The 23933-nt window shown below is 30.9% G+C and overlaps 3 protein-coding genes across 7 annotated transcripts; 2 read left to right on the top strand and 1 right to left on the bottom strand.

Moving 5' to 3' along the window:
• The first annotated feature begins 6765 nt into the window (after positions 1-6765).
• On the top strand, positions 6766-11339 carry LOC105790459 (uncharacterized). Of its 3 annotated transcripts, none has more exons than XM_012618066.2 (9): positions 6766-6932; positions 7089-7205; positions 7744-7805; positions 7907-8143; positions 8217-8387; positions 8564-8613; positions 8938-9067; positions 10144-10181; positions 10863-11339. In XM_012618066.2, exons 1-9 carry the CDS (start codon positions 6893-6895, stop codon positions 10957-10959), a joined length of 942 nt encoding a protein of 313 aa, XP_012473520.1. In that variant the 5' UTR covers positions 6766-6892; the 3' UTR covers positions 10960-11339. The 3 variants fall into 3 exon arrangements, with proteins under 3 accessions (XP_012473520.1, XP_052490166.1, XP_012473519.1); XM_052634206.1 differs by having other exon boundaries at positions 6789-6932; positions 7068-7205; XM_012618065.2 differs by having other exon boundaries at positions 6796-7014.
• A 2392-nt stretch (positions 11340-13731) lies between these two features.
• LOC105790461 (protein SLOW WALKER 1) lies at positions 13732-16223 on the bottom strand. 3 transcript variants are annotated; one of them, XM_052620329.1, is made up of 2 exons: positions 14561-16223; positions 13732-14251 (listed from the first exon to the last, which is right to left on the bottom strand). In XM_052620329.1, exons 1-2 carry the CDS (start codon positions 16140-16142, stop codon positions 14085-14087), a joined length of 1749 nt encoding a protein of 582 aa, XP_052476289.1. In that variant the 5' UTR covers positions 16143-16223; the 3' UTR covers positions 13732-14084. The 3 variants fall into 3 exon arrangements, with proteins under 3 accessions (XP_052476289.1, XP_052476290.1, XP_012473522.1); XM_052620330.1 differs by lacking the exon at positions 13732-14251 and adding an exon at positions 14277-14305; XM_012618068.2 differs by lacking the exon at positions 13732-14251 and having other exon boundaries at positions 14351-16223.
• Positions 16224-21739: 5516 nt separating this feature from the next.
• LOC105790466 (histone H2AX) lies at positions 21740-22552 on the top strand. The gene is made up of 2 exons (XM_012618074.2): positions 21740-22033; positions 22109-22552. Exons 1-2 carry the CDS (start codon positions 21836-21838, stop codon positions 22328-22330), a joined length of 420 nt encoding a protein of 139 aa, XP_012473528.1. The 5' UTR covers positions 21740-21835; the 3' UTR covers positions 22331-22552.
• Positions 22553-23933: the final 1381 nt, after the last annotated feature.

Raw genomic sequence — 23933 nt, forward strand, 5'->3', positions numbered from 1 at the left:
TTGTGAAATTTTAATACATGCAATGAAATGTAATGCAGATGAATGGAATAAATGCAAAAAGAGACGTTGATTCTAATTCAATTTTATTAGAACAACTTTACTAGAAAATAAATTTATTTATATAAAACGGATATTTACATATACAGCCTTGCCCTAATACTCTAAGTGAAGACATCAATCATTTTCTTTATATTCGTATGTTAAGATCGAATCTCGCAAATTCTTTAAAGGAGTGCCTCCTCTATCTCCTTTTTGCTTAATCCAAGCTGCGACCCATGGTTCACTCATCCTCGTGATGCTCATTAGCTTCTTTAAGAAAGTTGGAACGTTGGTGGCTCTCGAATAATTCTTTGTCAACTTGAATCCTCGGGCAACAAAACAAAGTCATGTACTCATTCATTAGACTACCACCATTCCCTCGTTATATTTTTTCAAACCATATTCAAACGACCGCATTGTCTTCCACTTTATTAAGAAATCCATTTTCCATGACAAGCTCTCTATTTAGAAACTGAACGTAAATCAACACCTCTTTTCTGTGATGAAAATGCAATACAATCATAACCAAAACAAAAGAAAACACGACAGTACAAAAATATAAATAACAAAAATAGTACCTATTTGGATTACCACTAGGGGTTCGGTGTGGTTCTACCTATGGTAGGCTCTTATGGCTCAGTATATGCAGTTCGATTCTAAAGTAAGGATACCTGAACCGACAGATTCCTCGATCCTTACCCATTATAGGCTCAGATTGACTGAGTTCAGTTTAGGGGAATACATTTCCCTATGGCTATACGGAGATGAAAATCTCACGAAGACATAGGTACGGATGTATCTCGAAAGCGATTCACTATCCTATTTCAGAGGTAAATACCCCACGAAAGAATAGTTTCTCACTCCCACTTAGAAGGGTATAACCGACCGGTTATGAAATGTAATTTGCGAAAATATATCCAAAGACTCGAACTAATAAAGCAAATATGACAAGATGATGCAAACCATAAAAATGAGATATAACGAAAGGATCATAAATTTAAACCAAATTATTAATTTTCGACAAAAGACAAGAAATAATCAACATGTGGCTTGACTCTCTTATTTTACTCTCCAATGGAGTCGCCAAGCTGTCGAAACCATTTTATGAAAGGTAGTCGACTTTTTATTTAAAAAGGAAAATGGAGTCGCCACCAATCTTTTTTATTTAGGTGTGATCAGATCACCTCATAATTTGATAATTTTAATAAAAGTTTAAATTTACTAAAACGATAATTTTTGGTCTATAAAATCTAGAAAACGGGTTCGGGAGTCAGTTACGCACAAAGAAGGATTAGCACCCTCGATACGCTCAAAATTGGTACCTAGTTGATTACTTAATGTCTTAATGCCAAAAGTTGAAATTTTGAAAAAGATTTTAAAATACAATATCTTTTTTATTGATGTTAATTTTAAAAATGCTTGAATTAAATTGAAATGAGTATCAAAGGCTCATTCGTCCCACGATAACAATATGTTGCATCCCGTAAGTTAGGATGCGACATTGGAACCCTTGAGAATAAGCTTGCCTTTGATTTTTATTTAAAACTCAGGTATTTTAAATTTAAAAGGATGTTCGGTTGTTTAGATTTAACAAGAAAATCGAAACCCCGTAAGTTGTGGTACGACTTCTCGAATTTCTAAAAAACGGAACATTGCCTTATTATTATTTTTTTAAGGAATTTTTTGAAATGATTTTAATGAAATGTGATGGAATGATAATATATAACATGGAGAAATAATTTACGAACAAAATGTTACACTAATGAATCACAATAGCATGAAAATACGAATAAGCAATTATAATACACATAATAACAATAATTACACAACACATCACTTTTAATACTAATATTAACAATCAAAGAAAACGAAACAAAATAATATATAAAACAATTTAAAGTAAATAATAGTTTAAAATAAATGATTTATAAGAACAATTCAAAATATATAATAAAAAGTTTCAAATAAATAAAATATAAAAACTAAAATAAATAACAATAAAACAATTTAAAATAAATAATATAAAAATAACATATAAAGCAGTTTTAATATATATATATATTTGAAAGATAATATATATAATGGTTTAAAATAAATAATATATAAAAACTTAAAATAAATAATAAAATAAATAGTTTAAAATAAATAATATATGAAAAAAACTTAAAATAAATAATGATAAAAGAGCTTTTTTTTTAAAATTAATTAATTAAATGGACTAAGGACGAGATTGAAATTGAACTAAAATTCGGGGTTTAAATTGTAAATAAATAAGAAAAGGGTTGCCAAGAACCAAAATAGAACACGCGCAAAGAATGAGGAACTGACTGGGAAAATATTCCCAGTCCTTATGTGCAGCATTTCAATATGGACCAAAGTGAAGCAATCATAAAATTATGCGACAAGATTTAAGGAAAAAAAACAATGACCAAATTGCAATGCGTCGCAAAAGCGGAAGGACCGCGAGCGTAAATAGCCCATTTTTTAAAGAAATACGCAGATCCTCCAGGAGTGGGTCGGGTTGCGCCTAGGTCGCCTCTAAACAACGCTGTTTAGCGCCTGGGGGCTAAGGTCCAAAACGACACTGTTTTGCCGTGGCTATTTAAGTCAAAAAAATTTAGAAAAATCATTTTAGCCCATCTTTTAAAAAAAAAAAAACCTCTCAAACTCTCTCCTTCTCCCCTGAATCTAGCCAGGACACCAGTGAGCTCTCGCGTTGGCTCCGCCGTAGCTCCGTCGTGGCTCTACTGTGCCGAAAAGCAAAAACTGCTTTGAATCCCTTTTTTCTTTAGAAAAGGTTTTCTTTTTCAAACACAAACCTAATTTGGGTGTTTTTAAACTGAAAACGAAGATAAGAAGAGGAAAGAAATAACAAAAAAAATGCCTTTCGGCCTCACTGTTTTCCCCTTTTTGGACAAAGCCCAAATGAAACCCTAAAGGGTTTCCATGGCTTTGGCGAACGGAGGAAACCTCCTATGGTGGCGCACCGCGAGGAGGCAGGCATGTTTCAACCCCCTTTTTGTTTTTTTTTAAATAATTATGTAATAACTAAAAGAAAATAGAAAATCACCTTCCCCAACTTTGAGTTCTATATTTTTATTGTTGTGTGTCCGAAAAAACACCAAGAAGTTGTTTGTAGCCTTTAAAGCCAGATTACAAACTCGTTGTTTCTATTTTTTTTGTTTTTGCTTGTTGGCTTTTGTTTGTTGCCTTTGTTTTGCAGGTGTTAGACGCGTCTTCTGCATGAGTGGCGTCTTGAGGAGGCCGTCTTGACACGCGTGGAAGGAGCGGTGGCGATGGTGTCGAGGCTAGGTGCAGCGCAAAAGGGGGGCTAGGGTTTCTATTAGGTGTTTGGGGTGTTGAGCTATTTGGGCTATTAGAGTTTTTAATTTTTTTGGGGCTTTGTAATTTGGATCCGATGGATTGTTAATATTTGGAATTTTTATTTATTTTTTTGATTTTATTTATTATTTGTAATTGGTCTTGGGCCATGGCGAAATTGGGTCATTACACAGTTTATCCAATATGAAATCAATTAATATTTACAATTTTTTAATTTTAAAATAATTGTAGAAATGCAAACTACGAATCAGTTAGGTAGTATTTAATAATTTGTAATTTATGAAATCTGAGTGTCGCAACCATTTTTCGATTAACAATAAAAAAATCTAAATCAGATACGAATTCTTGAAAAATTATGGAAATTATGATTTTGACAAAACACAAATTATCTATCAAATAGTATTTTAAAAGAAACTTTAAACCTGTATTAACGTTCAGAGAAAAAATAAATCTTGGAGCAATTACGTGTGAGAAGAGTTTTAACACCTCACATATATTATCTAATTTTCAAAAATACAAATTTTATTCGGTATTTAAATTTGAAATACACACTTTTAAAGTATTTAAAACAATTATATATTTGAAAAATATCTTTGAAATCGAGTTTTATTTGAAAGATTAAGAAATTTTCGATTTACGAAAAGACATTCCTTGTTTTAAATAATGAGCAATCGAGTATAACAATGGATCCACGTTCTAAATTACTTTTGAATTTTTGAATTTTCTATATTTTTGTTTTCATTTTATGTTCAATTATTTGAAATATATATTCAATTTTTGAATTTATTGTTTTTAAAAACTATTTTTTAATTTATGTTTTGATTTTTTTAAAATAATTAAAGATGAAGTGGTTATGCCACTTAGTTGTTTAAAAACAAATTGTATTAATTATAGAGACCAATTTACGTCACATATGTCAAATTTAGGGTTAATGTAATAAAAAATTTAGAAATTAATTTAAGAAAAATTATCAAATTTAGGAACTAACCTAGGGTGAAGCCGAATAATTTTTAGGGAACCGAAAGAAATTTTAATTTTTATAGTCTATATCTTTATAATTTTTAAAGTATTAAATTGAATTTTTATAATTTTAGGGGGCAAAGTATAATTTTACTTTTACTATTTTAAATTTTAAAAAATTTAAAAAACCTAAATGACAATTTTTCATTTTAGGGGGAGCCGTGGCACATGCCAACCCCCTTAGAACCGTCTCTTAACTAATCTATATATTAAGTCTTTTTTGAACAACAATTTCTCACTTTTTTTTATGTATTATTTCTAAGGAAAAGAATTCACAAATTGCAATAATATGGTTGATTAAGTTTATATCTATAATTAGTATATGGTAATATATAAGTTATAGATTTAAGTTTTTGTACACTAATTTGGGTAATTTGTGTTTTTGTATTTTTTAAAATTTAGAATTTTAGTCCAAGTTCAAATTGTAATAGTTAAATTTATTAATTAAATTTTAAAATCATGCTTTTTTTTTTTGTAAATTACAAATAGTGATTAGCACGCCTTGAATCCAGGTCACATCTAGGGCAGTGAACACCCTTAACCAGCAAGCTAATGTACGAGGTAAGGGTAAGCAAAACTTGATTTGACTCGAAAAAATCGAAAAAAAATTCGAATTTCGAGTTAAACGAATCGAGTTATTCGAGTTATTCGAATCAACTCGAATTTTTTTTTCGAATTTCGAGTTCAAATCGAGTTGAGTTTTCGAATTCGAATAACTCGAATAATTCGAATAATTCGAATATCAAACTATAATATTTTACATTTTTACCCTAAACTCCCAAACCTTTTTATTTTTCTCTCAAAACTTTTACTTCCTCCCAAAACTTTTACTCCCCTCCCCTCCCCTCGCAACCCCCCAATCTACCCAAAATCCATTTCCCACCAAAATGTTACTCTCCCATTTACTTTTTCTCAAAATTTTACTCCCAAAAACCCTTAAAACCTTTTATTTTCCCCCAAAATTTTTACTCCCACCCACTTTTCCCCTAAAACTTTTATTCTCTTCCCATCTTACCTCTCATCTACCCCAAACCCTCCCCCCTCCATTTTTTTTTTAAATATTTTCCCTCCAAAATTTTACTCTCCCCTATTTACTTTCCCTCAAACTTTTATTCCTCAAAATTTTTTTATTTTTCCCCTAAACTTTTACTTCTCATCCTTTACTCTCAAAGAAAAAATCAAAATTATCCAAAAAAAAAATCACTAAGCATAAATAGTAATAATTTTATTTATATCTATTATTTATATTATTAAATTAAATTTCACATTTTATATTATTTATATTATTGAATTGTTTAGTCATATTGAATATTTATATTAAAATTGAATTATTAATTATGCCATAAAATATTCATGTTAAAATTTTATATTGGTATCAATTTCACATTTTATTTTTAAAACAACTTTTATTAAAAAATCATATTTTTACATTTAATATATTTTTAATTCCAAAATACATAGTGACAAGAATCTGAAGATAATTGAAACAACTAAGCAAGCAAAGAAGCTAACCAGCATATACAAAATTAATAAATAAGTTATGAGGTGATGAAAGTTAATAAAAAAATTGATTAAGGAGGTCAAATTTTATTACGATGGGTGACAATGGTTACAAGGACCCAAAATTATTTTTTAAAATTTAACTCGAACAAATATATTCAATCGATTCTATTCGAATTCCATCTCACTTGACTCGATTCGAAAAAACTTCAAATAAAGTTAGGATGATAAAACGAGATTCGAAAACTCGATTAACTCGAAAATTTTTGATTCGATTCGATTTGATCGAATGCTCACCCCTAGTACGAGGTTCAAAAACCATGTCCTTTAATTACTAACTTTAACATTTTTTTTATGGTAAATTACACCCACAGTCACTTTAAAATAAGGTGTGTTCTATTTTGGTTACCTCAAAAAAATTTGATTTAACTGCTCTAAATAAGATAATTGTGCGAATTAGTCATTGTCATTAAAATTTCTGTTTTCTTTTAATGGATTGCTGACATGACACGTTAGCTCATTAAGTGACTAATATATGGTTTTTTTTGTTAGCTTTTAGCTAAAGTTTAGGGATCTCTCTATAAAGTTTAGGAGAAAATATTTTGGACTAATTATAGGGAGTTCCCTAAATTTTAGTCAAGAGTCAACAAAAAATTTTACACGTCAATCACTCAATTTGTTAATGCACCACATAAGTAACCATTACAAGAAAATAAAAATTTTAATGGCTCGCACAAATATCTTATTTACAATGACTAAATTAAAAAAAAATAGAGTAATTATTTTAGACTATAAGGAAAAACATTTTCCACGAGCGTTACGAACCAAAAATGATCCATGAAAACGGCGCCGTCTCCATTTGACTAATGAAGACGTATCAACTCCATTACAAAATCCCTCTCCCAACGGAAACGCCCAACCGTGCGCCCTTTTCTGCCCTGAAAACAAAACGGTCGGAAAATTGCAGAAAAAGGGGAAAAAGCAAACAAAAATGGATGGCAATTCGTCTTCTCGGAATTCCTCACTTTCAGGTCGGTTTCACGCCTCCTTAAATGTTCTCATCTGTTTGGTTACCCAGAAAAAACAAAAAGAAACTCAAGGAAAATGGCAATGGTGAGTACGAGTTGGTGACTGTTTCTTTCATTGTTCGGTTTATTTTTGAAAAGCTTTTGAATTTTCCATGGCAGGTGCGTTTAAATTTAACGAGAAACGAATTTCGGCATCGTCTGCGTCGGGTGCACTTTATCACTTTGGTACAAGTGGGATCTCCGTCGCAGTCGCCACCGGCCTTACTCATCCCCTAGGTTAAATTTTTATTTTTCTATTTTTAATTTATGCTTCGTGCCATTGATCATTTCATGACTAATTCTCGTTTTTTTTTCTTTGATTTGTTAATGGACCTAGAAAGAAATCTAATGAATTAGTCTAATCTTATTTCTTTGGTGGATTGCGCGGTTGCAGTTAATATTGTTGTTTAGTTGAATTTTTTCTTAAATTATGAAGGGGAATGCCATTAGTGGGAAGTTTCCCATTATTTAGTTTGAATTAGACTAACAATATTGGATAGGATGAAAAAAATAAAACACTGTACATGACAGGGAAAAGAATAATGGGATGTATGAATATGTCAAAATATGGCACAAATTGTTAACACGAAGGAAGTTACAGAAATATCCTTCTGTAATTAAAATAAGTTGTAGTATTTGAGTGTACTTTAGTTTTTTTTACTTTAACAAAAAACTAATAAGATATGTATATGGGGATTTGAACTCGCATTGGATTAGTAAAACTTCATTTTGATTGAATCTTTAACTAATTCATTTATCTATGCTTGTCATGCAGATGTGCTTAAAGTTAGGCTACAAATGCAGCTTGTAGGTCAGAGGGGTCCTTTGATTGGAATGGTATTTGACCAGTGCTTTTAGTCTTACTGCCCTGAAGAAGATTTACTGGTTTGTAGGATTAAATTGATTCAAAAATTCGATATTTACATGGATATAAACAGGGACCATTATTTGTTCAAGTAATGAAAAATGAAGGACCAAAGTCTCTATATCTAGGATTGACACCTGCATTGACTAGGTCTCTTCTATATGGAGGTTTACGTTTAGGCTTGTATGAACCATCAAAATATGCCTGTGATTGGGCCTTTGGTTCCAACAATATCTTGTTTAAAATTGCATCCGGAGCATTTGCCGGTGCCATTTCAACTGCCCTCACCAATCCTGTGGAAGTTCTGAAGGTAATGTTACATCATTACATATTCTAACCTTTTAATCTTATTGTGGATCTAAGAAACCGTTTTCTTCCATCAGGTGCGGCTACAGATGAACTCAGATTTGAGACAAAGAGGGCCAATTGCAGAAATGCGCAGAATCGTCTCGAAAGAGGGAATAGGTGCTCTTTGGAAAGGTGTTGGCCCTGCTTCAGTTAGAGCTGCTGCCTTGACTGCTTCACAGCTTGCAACATATGATGAATCCAAGCAGGTAAATATGAAATATGCTGTTTTTTGGTTTGATTTGAAAACCCACAAAGTAATTTCCGAAGTTGTTGGATGATTTCTATCGTGTTTGATTTAGCATGCAGCGGGAGTGTCTGTGGTCATGTTTCTTACACTTTGCCTTTTCCATTTTTAAAGTTGTATAAAATGCTATTAATGCAGATATTGGTGAATTGGACGCCTCTTGAAGAAGGATTTTACCTGCATCTTACGTATGACACTGCCTATGCTTTTTTTTTCTCATTTCTTTGCCCTTCCCATCGACGTAATTGAAAGAACATATGATAAGATAAACTGCAAAACATTGACTGGACTATATGACTTGTTGAAGTCAATGTGTTATGGATGAAATTGAAAATTATAGCAAAAAGGAAACATTTGGAAATAGGACATAAGTCCAGCAAATTTCTGGTTTGAGAGCAAAGAGGGGTTTTAAATTGATACTTTATCTGTCTGCTTAATATTTTAGAATGTGACATTATGTTAGTGAAAGTTTTTCTAACACTATTTATTCCTGGACTTTGCATAAAATGAAGCTCAAGTACAATAGCTGGCTTGGTGAGCACCCTTATTACAGCACCCATTGACATGGTTAAAACCCGTCTTATGTTGCAACGAGAAAGTGTTGTAGGAAGCTATAAAAATGGATTTCACTGTGCATATCAGGTACTGGGTTGATTTTATTTCTAGTGGCTTTTAATGTATTACCTTCATCATTGTTGTTATAAGAAGTTGTTTTTGTCATTTCAAGTTTTTTTTTTCTTTTTGTATTCTAATTATCATTTACTTTTATTAGTTTTCTTTGGTGCCATGGACCAGATACATGGTTTTGTGTTCACTAGAACTCAGTAAGCATCCAACCTAAAATCAATTGGTAATAGGTGGAGGGCTCAACTTGAATATAAGACCACAAGAAATCAATACTTGATAGATGTGAAATAATACTACCTAAGAGTTAAAACTCCGGTCTCATGTAGCTCACCAAGGGCCTATATGTGGGCAACCTCATTGAGAGTCATCAACCTCTCATAGGGTTAGCAGGAACAACAGAACACGTCTAGTCTCTAATACAATTTTATGTATCCAATCTAAACCATTTGGTAACAGGTAGGGGGGCTCGGACCTTAGGAAATTCAATATTTGATAGAGATATTGTATAATACGACTTAACAATATAGAATTGATGTCGGACCAAAATGAAAGTCACCTTAAGTAGGCCAAGAGAACAATAAATTAATGCCTTTCTGCCATTTGCCTTTTAATACGCTAACAGCCTGGTACATGTTATCCAGAATTTATGTCTTATTACGTTGAAATTCACAGCTGCTACACCACCAAGTTATGTCTTCTGTTGTTGTCTAGGTTTCCTACTCTTTCCTTTACACATTTGTTAGTTATACTAGGGCTTGCTGAACATTCTGTTGTTTTAATTATAAGGACTGAAGTTCGATGGTATGGCATTCCTGAGGGCTTCTACCAAAAACAGAAGAAAATTGCTAAGAATCAGCATGTTGTTATCTTTAGCCCTTACATTTTTGGGGGTGCTGGAGGTCATAGATTATAGATTTCACCTCGTTATAGATGTCAGTTGATATGGACTCCTAGGGTTTGACAAAATTTATCTACGAGTTATGCTATTTCCTACACATTTGCTTTATTTAAAACTTTTTGTGGTGACCTTTAATTATAAATACACAACTAGACTGATGTTCTTTCCAATTCATCTCTGTTCCTGGTTTCAGGTTCTTCATACAGAAGGCCCCAGAGGACTATATAAAGGGTGAGATTTACATAAGTTTCCATTCTTTCCTTTTTCCTTTTTGATGCTTGCATTGTAAATTTGTGGTCAATAGAAATAAATGCATTATCCATGTAGTATGTAGGCCAGAAGCCGTAGAGTTAGTTGCCGGGCATTCATTGTTAAGATATATATTCATGTTCTGATTGTCATTTTCTTCTTAAAAGTTATTGTTGCTTGTATATATTTGAAAGGGATGGTGATAACTTCAATGGACTAATGAGCTCAGAGAATCTGTATAGATTTTTTCTTTTGATCATGGTGGGATGGTGTAGGGTTGCTAGAGTTTGAACCTATATTGCTTCGACCTTCCGTTTTTCTTTAAATACTCATGTCTAACACTAGTTTTTGATACATTTGAGCATGAGTATGAGAATATGGCACTCCAAGGGCTCTCGAAAAACATGGAAAAACTTTGAAAAAAATTTTAAACATACCTGAGCCCAACACTCACGCTATAGAGTACAATTAGAAAAAAATTAAGCTCTAGAGGTTGTGGTAGAAGATTGTTAATAATTCTTAGCAATGCCATGAGGAGGTTGTTAACTACCAAAAGCTCATAAGCATCTTGCCACTAAGCTAAGAGGTTGTTAGCTTATCCTCGTTTTCCCCATTGATGTTAACGTGCTAAAGTTGGGATATCAATCTTTAAATTTTCATCAGGGGCTTTGCCATTTTTGCAAGATTGGGTCCACAAACTACGATTACCTTTATACTCTGTGAGAAACTGCGCAAGCTTGCAGGATTGAATGCAATCTAGTGGTTCGGATAGTTCATATTTAGCTACAATATTAGTTGTCTTTGATGATATGGAAAATGCTACAAAGCTGTCCTTCATTGCCAACAAAGCCCATTTTGAAGGAAGGTATGATTTTAATCTAAATTTGTGTTCATTCTTTTGGTGAGTAAGAATTCTTTTTTATCAGTATTCAATAAGCATAGGAAACCAATTTTTTAGGTTTAGCCACACTTGGAAATTGGCTAGAACTTTATCATTCATAAAATTGTTCATCAATCTGATGAATTGTTTGTATAATTACTTATTCTTTTGCCCATCAAATCCTTTTTTCTTTTTTTTTTTTGGTTTTTATGATGGGGTTTGGCTATATAATTATGAAGCCAATTTTGGTGTTTTTCTCATTATAACTGCATATTTTAGATCGCCCGAATCATGTTTGCACTTTCGTTTTGGTCACTAAACTTTTAAGTCATTTTCATTTTGGTTACCTAAAAAATATTCTTTTAAATATTGATTGGGGTAAAATAATTCAGAATTAAAGTGAAAAAAAATGTAGAAACTAAAACAATACATGTAAGTTGTCAAATTGTATTTATTTATCACATTGTTGAAAATTTTAAATTTGGATTTTGAAATATAATTTTTAAATATTAAAATTCAAAATTATAGTAACAAATTGGTTTACAATAACTAAAAAGATTTCAACATTTTATTTAATTTATTTTAATGTTTTGAAATTATTTGCAAAAACCATAAATGAAAATTATTGTTTAATATTTTCCTACAAAACCCTAATTTCTTTTGATTATATAATATTGAATCCATGTTAAACTAAAAGTAAAGAAAAATTCTTACAATTAATTAACTTAATTAAACAAAATTAATAATTTTTCCATCACTATTTTACCCAAAAGAAGAACAAGTTGCAAGGATTTTCCTTTAGTTTAGCATGAAATATTCAAGATTAAATGAGTTATTTAAGTTGATTTTGTTAAAGATAATCAGGAAAACATTAACTTAAAATTAAAAAGAGATTAAATTATTTAATTTTAATATTATATTAACCAATTGGTTGACATTATCAATGAATAAATTTTTCAACAATTTATCTAATTTATTTTGATGTTTTAAAATTTAAAATTTCAATATAAAAATTTAAAATTTTCGACAATAGGATAAACAAACACAATTTGATAATTTATGTGTCTTGTTTTAGTTTCTACTGTTTTTTTTTACTTTAATCCTTGATTTTTTACTCAATCAATACTTAAAATGAATATTTTTGAGTGATCAAAATGAAAATGACATAAAAATTAAGTTATCAAAATGAAAGTGAAAATATTATGTGACATGTATAGTTAACAATAATTAGAGATTTAACACTTGGGTGACTAAAATAAAAACATCTTAAAAATTAAACAATAAAATTACTAATATTTTATTTTGGATGATGAAATGAAAGTGTCCTAATCAACGGTGTGGTTGAAATCCCAATCAATAGTTGGAGTGATAAAAAGAAAAAAATAAATACTTGGTTTTTTTCTTTTTAAAAAAATGACTTTAAAAAGTCCTCCAATATTTCGAAAAAATCAATCAAGTTTTTAATTGCTTTTTCACTCAACTGAGTTTGTGACTGTTAAATCTTAATGTTGATCGTGGTTGGATGTTAGTTCGTAATTTTTTTTTTATGTTTGACTTTGTTACATCAGGAATGTGTTATGGTATTTTTCTATAAAAATATTTAAATTTTAACGAAAATATTTGTAAAAATATATTTTAGAAAATTGAAGGGCTTATCTATGTTTTATTTAATATTTTTTAATTTTCAAATTTTAATAAATTATATATGGGATCTCAAATCAAATTCAAGTATATGTTATTTTTTGTGAATTCAAATATTGAGGATTTAAATAATATTCTAAATTTAATTTTAAAATTATTTACTACAAAATTGAAACAGATACCTTAATACCTATTATCTAAATATACATTGTTTATTTGGATAATAGATTTAAATTAAATTTGAATACCAAAATCTACTAGTTTCAAAATGTTTATAATTCTGATCTTATATATGTAAAGAGAGAATGGATCCATAATCAATTTTTTTGAATTTAGGCATCCCAAAATGATTTAAAATTGATTTTTCTTTAAATTGAATATCCGACTTTGAATTGAATGGTAACAATAAATGGATTAAATTTTTAAACAGATTTGCATATTTATCATTCTCAAATGGACATAGTTATATTTGAAATAATAATTTATTTGACCCTCCAACTTTATATAAAAATTCATTTTAACTTTACATTTAATTTTTCGTCTCTTTTAACTTTTAAACTAAAATTATTAATCAAAACACCCAAAATGAATAAAAATTTAACTGCAATATTATATATATCACATTAATAATTAATTAATTTTTAAAACTAAAATATTTTTATACTTTTTAACAATTTTAATAATTCTTAATTTTAAATTTTTTTATTTTTAAATTTAAAAATTAATTAATTGATGATATAACATTCACATTGCAATCCAATCCACGTGACCACAAACTAAAATAATTTTTTTTAATTGAAGAGCCAAATAAGATTATGTAACTATATTTTTCAAAGCTGTATGTTTTCCTTCTAACCAATCAACTTTTTGAAAGGACTAATCGCTCAGGCAATCTTGATTTTCCTTATTTATTCCAGCATGGCGTAAGAGAAATTGTCAAGGACCAATTTTAGTATGACCACTTGAAATCATTAGATGTAATTAAATCGAAAATACTTCGGCAAAAAGGTTCCCAAAGAGGGGGAAATTACCTGTCAAGTACTTGGCCATTCTTCTTATTTACCAGATTCAAGAAGCAACATTGCTATGAACTAGTTGAAAAAGAAGATCTCAGCAAAGATAAATAATTAGGCTGTCAAGTTTCTATCCTATGCTGAACAGCTCAGTTTGGCTGTTCTGAGAAGCATCTATGTTTTTTGGTGCTCTGAGTTCATAATTAAAGCCACTGATGTCAAATGTAAGAACTATCCATGGAAGATTCTCAACTCTAAGAACTCTTTGGCTTCTGGATTATTTCTAAGCTTCCGAATAGTAGCCGGGCTTGGAGAAGCATTCCATCTATTTGCCTTCTATAGGCTAGGGGCTTAGAAGAAATTTACAAATGCCATCCTCGACTTATTTCCAAACATTAATATCAAGGATGCCGATGTGAGAAGAGCGGCTGATGTTAATGAGGTTTGGAGAGATGGAAGATGAAGGTTGCCCAACCCACTGAACAAATTCACCGAGGAGGCTCGGGAAGTCCCAAGTGCTAAGAGCACAAAGGTAAGTTGGTGTAAGCTTCATTGGACTCAAAAACATGTTCCTAGCCATAGTTTTGTAAGAAAAAAGAGGTGATGGAAATACAGCATTAAGAGAAACAAGTGAGCCTGATAATGATATTTCTCAAGCATGTAAAGCAAAATTATAATTAAACAAAATTGAAGAGCTTCTCTCCTCATGAAAATTCTCAAGCATGTAAAGCAAAAGCAAGTAATGGAGAAAACCATAAAATAACATAGAAACAAGCTTTAATTAATTTATCTTCTACCAGCAATCCTTAATAAAGGAGAGATTATACCCTGTATTTCCTGCAATGAATGCTGTATCCTTAGCTCTTCCTCGATCGACCGCTTAAGGTTTCTAATATGACCCTTCAATGCGTCCGAATTTCGGATATCTTCAACCCTCATCTCAATCACCTTTTTCGTCAACCCCATCAACAAACTAGAATACCTTGGCATTGTGGCATTCTTACTCAAAAACGTTAACAATAAACCAAGCTCGTCTGAATCCAAATTCGATACGCATTTCAGTAACTTCTTCCTTGCCACCAATTCCTCCATCACGGCAACCACATTCTCCCGGTTCTTCCTACTTAAAACGGAAACTAGTGCATCCTTATGCCTAAACTTCTTCAGTAACTTATCGTGCTCAGCCAACTTGATCTTCTTATTTCTCATCACTAAATAATCCCCTTCAGTTGGCTTCTCACTCTGCCCTCTATGAAAGTACCTAAAATACGTAGGCTTCAATACCCGTCTTTCCGATTCCGATATACTCTCAAAACCCAAAACGTTCCCCACTCTACCACTCTCCACATTCTCCTTTCCTTTCCTTCTCCCGGCAAATATAATCCCGTTCGATGTTCCGATCACTCTAGTTCGACAATCTGGCGAAAAGCTAACTGACATAAGAGGAGCAGGGAACCGCATCGAATGAGTAACCTTCATATTACCAAAATCAAAAACCTTCATGTAACCATCTAAACCAACACTCAGAATCCTATCCTCCATTGATTCAGCCCCATCATTTTCCTTCCTAACCCTTCCTACACAAATCGATGTAACAGTTTTATTATGACTTTCCATTGAATAAACCATTCTCCCTCCCCCAATCAAATCCCATATCTTCACTGAATTCCCACCAGCAGTTGCGATCAATCCACCAGAAGGCAAATAAATCACATCTTCCACTGGTTTCCCATGATTCACTTCCAAAACCGACCTCGAATTTTCTACCCTAACATCCCAAACCTTAACAGTATGATCATAAGAACCAGTAACAAACAAATCAGGACTTACCGGACTACAATCACTGCACCGTACGTAATCCTTATGACCAATCAAGTCCAATACCACGCTCTCCCCAGCAACATCCCAAAACTTAACGACCGCATCGTCACCACCAGATAGCAAATGGAGCTTGTCGAGAACCGGGTATTTAACGAACCGAACCGGACGGGTATGAGACCGGAGGCGACGAAGCGGGGTCCGGGTTTTGACATCGAAGACCTGGACGAGACCGGAGAGATCGGAAGCGGCTAAGAGGAGACCGTCGTTACGGAAGGAAATAGAAGAAACGACGTCGGAGAATGAGGAGATTGTGGAGGAAGGTGAAACATCGCCGTCGGAGAGGGAGAGCGGGGAGAAGAGGGAAACGGAAGCGGAGTAGGCGGCGGCGAAAAGGTGGGGTGGCGAAGGGGAAAAGGAAAGGGAAGAGATGGAAGAGACGAGGTTGGGGATTTTAGTGGATTTGAAAGAAGACCAGTATTTGGATTCTGGGGTTTGGGGTAGGCTTCTTGGCTTGGATTTTAGCTTGGGTTTGATTAAGAAGGTCTTCGAGATCGTTGATGCTGGTTCTTCTGCTCTGATTTCTGCCATTTTCACTCGGGATTTTGCTGCAAAAAATGGAGGGGGTTTTTTGTGTTTAGGGTTTTTGGTTATTATGTTTTAGGGTTTTGGAACTTCACCGTAACAAAACGATGCGCTGAAGGAAATTTAAAATAACTTCCCCCTGTGATGCCACGTGTAGACTAGAGTGTAATTAAGCCGAGGCGGAATACAAGCGACTCGAGACCTGCTCGAAATTCCGGGTTCATCCAATCAATATCTATTTTTAAATTAGAGCTAGATTTATTTAAGTTTAATTTTATTTATCAATTATTATATTAAACTTAAATTTAGTTTGATAATTAAATTTGAGGTTATTAATATATATTAAAGACAATAATATAATATAAAAATATTTATAATATATTACAAATAAAAAAAACACAATAGGACTTACAAGTCATCGAGCCAAGTATTTTTCAGCTCGAGATTGATTCAATAATTTTAAATCGAGTTCAATTGTTAATTGAATTTAAGTAACTTATGAACATCAATAATTCATTTACGCTCTTAATTTAGATACCAGTAATTGATTAGATGTGAAATACATATTAAAAATGTCTTTTTTTAAGTGTTTAAAAGGATTCGACTTGAAAAATAATTAATAATAAATTTATATTATTTTTATTTAAATTTAGTGTAAAATAGAAAATACTTTAATATAATTTATAGTTGTATTTAACATATGATTAGTTTATAAGTTATATATTTAGCATGAACTGAATTATAATTGTAATGATAAATGAATTTATAATTGTATTTGACATGTATAAATTATACATTTAGCGTAATTTGAATTATAAACGGATAGGGTTAAAGGTTAACCGAACTTTTAATTCTTTAACAATTAATTAAATTAAAAAATTTAAAAGAAATTGGTCAAACTGAAATTTATATGTTTTGTTAGAATAAGTATAAAATATATCAAATAAATAAAATTATAATGTTCATTCAATCAAATTAACCGAACTAGTAATAGCCTAATATCTATAATATATAACATTATTTATTAAGTTTTGTTAATTACTTGATTTCGAACTAAATTAACTGTTAACCAAAATTTCAAAAACCTATAATCGACCTCTGACTGAACTAGATTGATTAACCGACCCATTAACCGAATTAAATCGATTCAGTTAATTAATTCAGTTTTAACCGAAATTTGAACTCCCTCACAAACAAACAGAATGATAAATGAATTATACTCAAATCTTCCCCTAACATCAATTATAGGTTAATTATATATTATTAGTGCATTTGAATAACTTCTATCTCTACCTTTAATAAACAAAAAGTCATGCAAAAGATGTAATCAAACAATATTAAATTTAAGACATTAAAGCTCGAGTTTAACTAGAAAATGTAATCAAGCAAAATTAAATGTAAGAAATTAAAACTTGAGCATAACTTGAAAGAAAATTTGGGTTTGACTTAAAATTTAATGCTTAAAAGTTCTATTTAAGCTCAATTGAGTTATTGTTTTCAAAGTATTAATCAATAGGAGATAATGGTTGAATTGATTAAATAGACGTAGTAAAAAATGTGAGTTCGATTTTATTTTGAACATCAAATTTAATTATTTTTGTTTGAGTTCAAGTTTATGTTAGAAATTTGTATTAGTTATGAAAATATTAAAATTGATTAACTATTAGAGATATATGAATGAAGTATTAAGATACCCGTATTCAACTTTTTTACTAGTTCGAGCTTAATTTGAAAATGATTGAGTCGAATTGATTTATTTTTATAAGTCAAACTCAAATAATTTATCTCCAATCTTGTTGTGATGCTTATTCAATAATGTTGATTGTTAAAAGGCTTAATATAATATTTGGTGTCTATACTTATACTTTTCTTTTAATTTGATATTTTTTATTTAATTTGGTACATTAACTTGACACTTTTTCTTAATTTAGTATCTAAACTTTTGAGGGGTCAAATTTGGTACCTAAATTTATTAAATGTTATAAAATTATGCAAATTACTAACGGTGTTTTTTTTTATGCTACAAAAATATTGTCAGATTAGAGAAAATTTATGTTAAAAAAATAGGTATTGAGCTATGCTTAATGAATTAATATTAAATAAGAAAAAATTTAAAATCCCAAATTAAAAGAATTTTAATTTTTTCAATTAATAAAATAATTAATTAAATAAATAGAAAAAGTATTTGAACATATAAAATACAAAAATATCATATCATCCATAAAAAATATTTTTAGTGTATTGGAGTAATTTGTAAAACATTTGACAAGTACCGATTAAAAAAGTACTAAATTTAAAAAAAGGAGTCAAGTTCAAATACCAAATTGAACCCCCAAAGAGATTAAGTACCAACTTAATAAAAAGTATAAAGTTTAAGTACCAAATTAGGAAAAAGTGTCAAGTTTGGGTACCAATTAGAACCCAAAAAAAGTTAGATATCAAATTAGAAAAAGATGTCAAATTCAAGTACATAATGTCATATTAAGCCTTCTAAAATGATTGTTCAACATAGCATAATAAAAGAGTGAAAATAAGAGTCACCACTTTGTACACGACAGGATAATTATTGGATAATAAATTATCGACGTGATTTTTTTTCTCCAAGTCATTTGTTTTTTTATCTTTTGTTTTCCTCAACTGCGTTGTCAGCTTCCGGGCTGACTATCGCCCGCCTTTTTCCTCTCCCATCAACCATTTCTTTATTTATTATTCTCATTTACTACACACATATTCTTTCTTTTCAATTTGCATATCTATTTTGTGGGTATCTATGTTATCTTTACAAGTTGTGATTGACAGATGACGATATCTGTCGTTCGCTAAAACTCCACCAACCACCAATATTTTTTTTCTTGGAAAGTAGGTGCCTTTTTGTCAACTTCTTAATGTATTTTTGTTTTGAGAATATTTCAAAATAATAAATTATTTCACATGTCGATTTGGACCCGTATTGTCTTAAGTTTTATATTTTTTTGTTAGTTTTTCCATTGTTTAATAAGTATTTAGTTTTAGAAGTTTTTTATTGCTCTTGTAGTACATTTTTTAGTCTTATTTATGCATGTAATCTTAGTTTTACAAGTGATTTTAGGGATGATTTTCTTGTTATCCTCTCTAGTTTGGTGAATACTCGATTCTTTTGTCAATTTTTGCTCCCTGCTTTAGACTATCCGAGGTTGGTTTCCTTATCGTATTAAGTGCTTGCAATCACTCCAGATATATCGTGTTTGAGTTGTGATAAAGCCAATTGTTAACGTGTCATAATGTTCTACTAATGTTGAGGCTAAAACCTTTGTTGTATTGATGGGGCTTGTCCTTTACCATCTACAACGAGTGTTTACTATTTTTTTCTCTCTAAATTGTATAATTCCATTAATTAAATAAATTAATGAATTTACCTTAAAAAAAAACTATCAATATGAATAAAAAATGTAACTGTGATTTTTTTTAAAATGAAAATTGTTGCACATAATTAAAATGCTCAAAATGCACCCTTTAATGGTATCATCTCGTGTTTAGCAAAGTTTGAAGTATAAATTTTATGGAACAATTGATTAGATGTCCATGGGTCGAGTCGGGCTCAATCAAATTTTTAGGCTCATTTGTTAGATCTGAATTCGGCAAGAAAAATGAGCTTAAAATTTTGCCAAAGCTCGACCTAGATAAAAATGCTAAAACTCGGGTCTGGCCAGTATGTATTAATTTTTTATGTTATTTTTATATAAATTTTTTAAAAATTTATAAAATACTAAAACATTAAAATAAATATTTCCCAACAAATTGAAAACAAATTAAAAAAATATGTATATTTAAATAATACTAAGATATATACAACTTAACAAGTAAGTGCCTCTAAAATAGTGACAAAATTAACAATAAAACAAAAATTATACAATAACAATAAAATAGTAACAATATAATACTAAAATAGTAACAAAATAGTGAAAAATATGCATATTTGAGTTAGGCTTAGGTCAAAAAACTTACTTAAGGTCTAGCCCATTTTCTAAAAGGGTCTAATACTTTTATCCAATTCTATTTTTCAAACCTATATTTTATCCAAACATTCCCACTGAGTTAGACAACTTTCATCAATTTAAAATGAATTGTAAATCTCATTTGGATTTTATGTTTGAAATAAGATATCACAACTCCATGTATAATCATTGATTTTATCGTTTAGTTTTTGCAACTAAGTATCAAGCACAACATTGAAATTTGCTAGTTTAAAATAATGTTCCAATGTAATGCGGTTTTATTAACGACCAAGCTTTCCATTTTATTAACAAACCATAATCACTTCTAATAATTTCTTAACCTCTGCAAATTTGATTCCATTCAAAATTTTAAATTTTGAATTAAATAGTTTGAGTTATTTGAGTTAATTAAGTTATTCAAATCAACTTAAATAAAAAATTTAAAATATTTGCTTTTACTCGAATATGAATTACACAATTCGAGTCATTCGAAAATCTGAATAAGAAAAGGCAAAACTACATCGTTTTGATAAACATTTACATTTTCTGAAGTTAAAAGGTAAAACTACGTCGTTTTGATAAATATTTACTTGTCAAGTTAAAAGACAAAATCATTATATTATTTATATAGTTAAATGATATTGTACTTCGCCTACTAGTTAAATAATCGATCTATGTAAATACAAGATTGAGTATAAATAATAGGTTCGTTAACTCGACTCGAAATTTTTTGACTCCATTCGATTCAATTTAAACAAATTAAAATTGAGTTCGATTGCTAAAATAGAATTCGTCAACTCAACTAACTCAAAATTTTTTAACTCGATTTAAGCTCGACTCAATCGAATAATCACCCGTACACTTAAAATCAAAGTTGATGAAGCCATTCTACTCTCCTCTCATATTACTTGCATTGTAATGGCCTTATCCTAGAATATTGTGAACATTCAAATTACACTGAGAGATGGCATAAAATATTACACATCCATCCTTCAATGCAACCATGTACTTAGCATCAACAAATTCAAGAAATTTAGCATCACCATGTAACATTTTTGGAGCTTTTTCTTTATCTGTGAATACGATATCAAACTAAGCATAGCTTTGTCATGTTTTAGCTTTCCTCATCACCTCTAAGAGCATGTTCTTGAAATGTACATCAATTGAAGTTTTAAATCAAACATGTGAATATTGATTAATGAGATTTTTTTTTTTGCTCCTTTCTAACATCTTGAAAGAACAAAAAAAACTTAAAACTTGTTTTTAATTAAAAAGCAAAAAGCTTGAAAGAACAAAAAAGAAGAAAAACATGGAAAAGAGGGCATTGATTAATGTAAGATTTTCAATTCTAAATTTGGATCTTGCACTTTTTCGAAGAAGAAATTAAAAGAGTAGAAAAAATAAATTCATAAAACTAAAAATAGAAGGGACTAATTTTTAAACACGCAAAGAGTATAGGGACTGGAAGTAGAATTAGTCCTCAAATAAAACATACCAACTTTTTTTAAATCATACTAAAATACTGTTTTCAGATCCACGTTGGCAATCCGTGGCGTCCAACTCCTGTACCAATCGAAATAAACTCCTTCCCCGAAACGAGTTTCCCACTCACTTTATAAACTTCGTTCCCACGCCTTTTTCTCTCATTAATCACCAAAATTGCGCCAAAAAAGAACTTAATACTCTACAATCTCCATTAACAAAATCTAGGGTTTTCAAAAGAAGATGAGCTCAACAGTATCAACAAAGGGAGGCAGAGGCAAGCCTAAGTCCTCCAAATCCGTCTCCCGATCTCAAAAAGCCGGCCTACAGTTCCCCGTTGGCCGTATCGCCCGTTTCCTTAAAGCCGGGAAATACGCCGATCGTGTCGGCGCTGGTGCCCCCGTATATCTCTCCGCCGTCCTTGAATACCTTGCTGCTGAGGTATATCCTCTTAATCTTATTTTGCTTTGGTAATGTTGGAACCGTAAACGAAAAGTTTAATCGATTTTTTTGCAGGTTCTTGAACTTGCTGGAAATGCTGCTAGGGATAACAAGAAGAATCGGATCGTGCCGAGGCATATTCAATTGGCTGTAAGGAACGATGAAGAGTTAAGTAAACTTTTGGGGACTGTTACCATTGCTAATGGAGGTGTTTTGCCTAATATTCATCAAAATCTGTTGCCGAAGAAGATTGGTAAAGGGAAGGGTGATATTGGATCGGCTTCACAAGAATTTTAGACGATTCTGGAGCGTGAAGAAGTCTCTTTTGTTTCGGAAATTTATTCTTATAATTGGAAACAGTTAAAACGATTGGGTAATCTTATATTTTGTTTTCCGATGGGTTGTTTTGTGAGCTTTCAACTGGTCCTGTAAATCATATTTTGGGCTCGTTTTGATTTTGGTTGAGTAGGTTGTGCAAAATTGATATCCTTATATATATTTACTTTGCATTTGCAGTAATTTTTTTGCAATTCAACACACCAAACAAAACTTATATATACATATATATTCAAAAGTATTCTGTGTAGTTGGCAGTCTTCTGCCTTCCATTCTAAGCATCTATGTATATATGTTCTATTCTATTTTGCAAGTATGGGTATCTAGTTGTTCCTCAGTCTGCTGAGACCAAGGGCAGAGTGATGAAAACATTGGAAAATGGGTTACAAAGAGGAAGATCTTTGATGATTCTGTTGTCATTGCGACCACCAAGGTTAGCTTCCTTTATTTGTTGCCTTAACAAAATTAGATGATGGATTCTGATGATCGGTGTTCATTTTGATCGAAACCCATATCCTTTAATCTAGGGTTGTCTTGTTTGAGTATGATTGCACAGGCTTTTGTTTGTTCTCATTGTATGGAAAGAAGGAAAATCAATTCCATAATCTAATTTCAGTTTTACACATTTTAATCCAGGGTTGTGTAAGCACTAGTATAGTAAAATACACTGTGAATAGGTTCAATTTGAAAAGAAAATGCTTTTTTTATGCTTGCATCCCTTGGACCTTAATATACCTTTTGATCCATTGGTCTGAATAGTAACAAGTATTCCAAGAATTAGCCGTGAAGACTTAATGATGATTCCTATGATGTATAAATATAATTTTTAGATGGGTTATTTTCCTAACAATGTAAATCTGTTAATCTATTAATATTTGCTGCAGTGTATAGCAAATTGTAAGATGACTTGCCTGCCATCCAGGCAAATGAGTTGGACCTGATATCACTGAGGATTAGATAGAATGTTAGTTCTATATGTTATGATCTCCTGTATCATTGCACTGGAAATGTGTCTGGATTGTTCCTTGTTTGGAAATTTTTACTGGTGTAATTAGTGCATTAGGATATTAAGCTAACCTGCTCTGTATAATTTCATTATTACTTTGTAGCAAGGTGAATTCTTTTGCTGGTTCCTGATTGTTCTTGCATGTTAAGTTACCCTTTTAGGCCAAGTGTCTTAAAAAGCATGTAATTTATTTCCTTGAAGCTGTTCTTTCTGGTATTTTTGATATTTTGGATAATCAACCTTTTACTTGCTGAATACAATAGTTCAAACTTACCTGTCTGAATCTGGTCTTTTTGGTCTTCTTTCATAGCATGTTATTTGTTTACTTGAATCAATAGTTCTTTTTGGAGTACCTGATTGTAGAAGTTTGAAACTTATATTATTCTTATTTCTATAGATTGAATGAATAGTATATACCTGTAGTTCTGTAGAAGTGGACTACTCTAGCTTATCAGTATAAATGGATTTTAGTGTAATTATATTTGTATACCCTAAGTATAATAATCTACTTTACCAAGATTCGGGTAAATGTTATGGAAAAGCTCATCTCTTTCCAAG

The sequence above is a fragment of the Gossypium raimondii genome, chromosome 8 (assembly GCF_025698545.1).
Source record: "Gossypium raimondii isolate GPD5lz chromosome 8, ASM2569854v1, whole genome shotgun sequence".
Taxonomy (NCBI): Eukaryota; Viridiplantae; Streptophyta; class Magnoliopsida; order Malvales; family Malvaceae; genus Gossypium; species Gossypium raimondii.

Coding starts and splice junctions, on each gene's coding strand:
- LOC105790461 (XM_052620329.1), bottom strand. CDS start 16,142: ATGGCAGAAATCAGAGCAGAAGAACCAGCATCAACGATCTCGAAGACC. Junction 14,252..14,560: donor TTCATTGCAGGAAATACAGG/GTATAATCTCTC, acceptor TTGTGCTCTTAG/CACTTGGGACTTCCCGAGCC.
- LOC105790466 (XM_012618074.2), top strand. CDS start 21,836: ATGAGCTCAACAGTATCAACAAAGGGAGGCAGAGGCAAGCCTAAGTCC. Junction 22,034..22,108: donor TTGAATACCTTGCTGCTGAG/GTATATCCTCTT, acceptor ATTTTTTTGCAG/GTTCTTGAACTTGCTGGAAA.
- LOC105790459 (XM_052634206.1), top strand. CDS start 6,893: ATGGATGGCAATTCGTCTTCTCGGAATTCCTCACTTTCAG. Junction 7,206..7,743: donor CGGCCTTACTCATCCCCTAG/GTTAAATTTTTA, acceptor CTTGTCATGCAG/ATGTGCTTAAAGTTAGGCTA. Junction 8,614..8,937: donor GGATTTTACCTGCATCTTAC/GTATGACACTGC, acceptor CATAAAATGAAG/CTCAAGTACAATAGCTGGCT.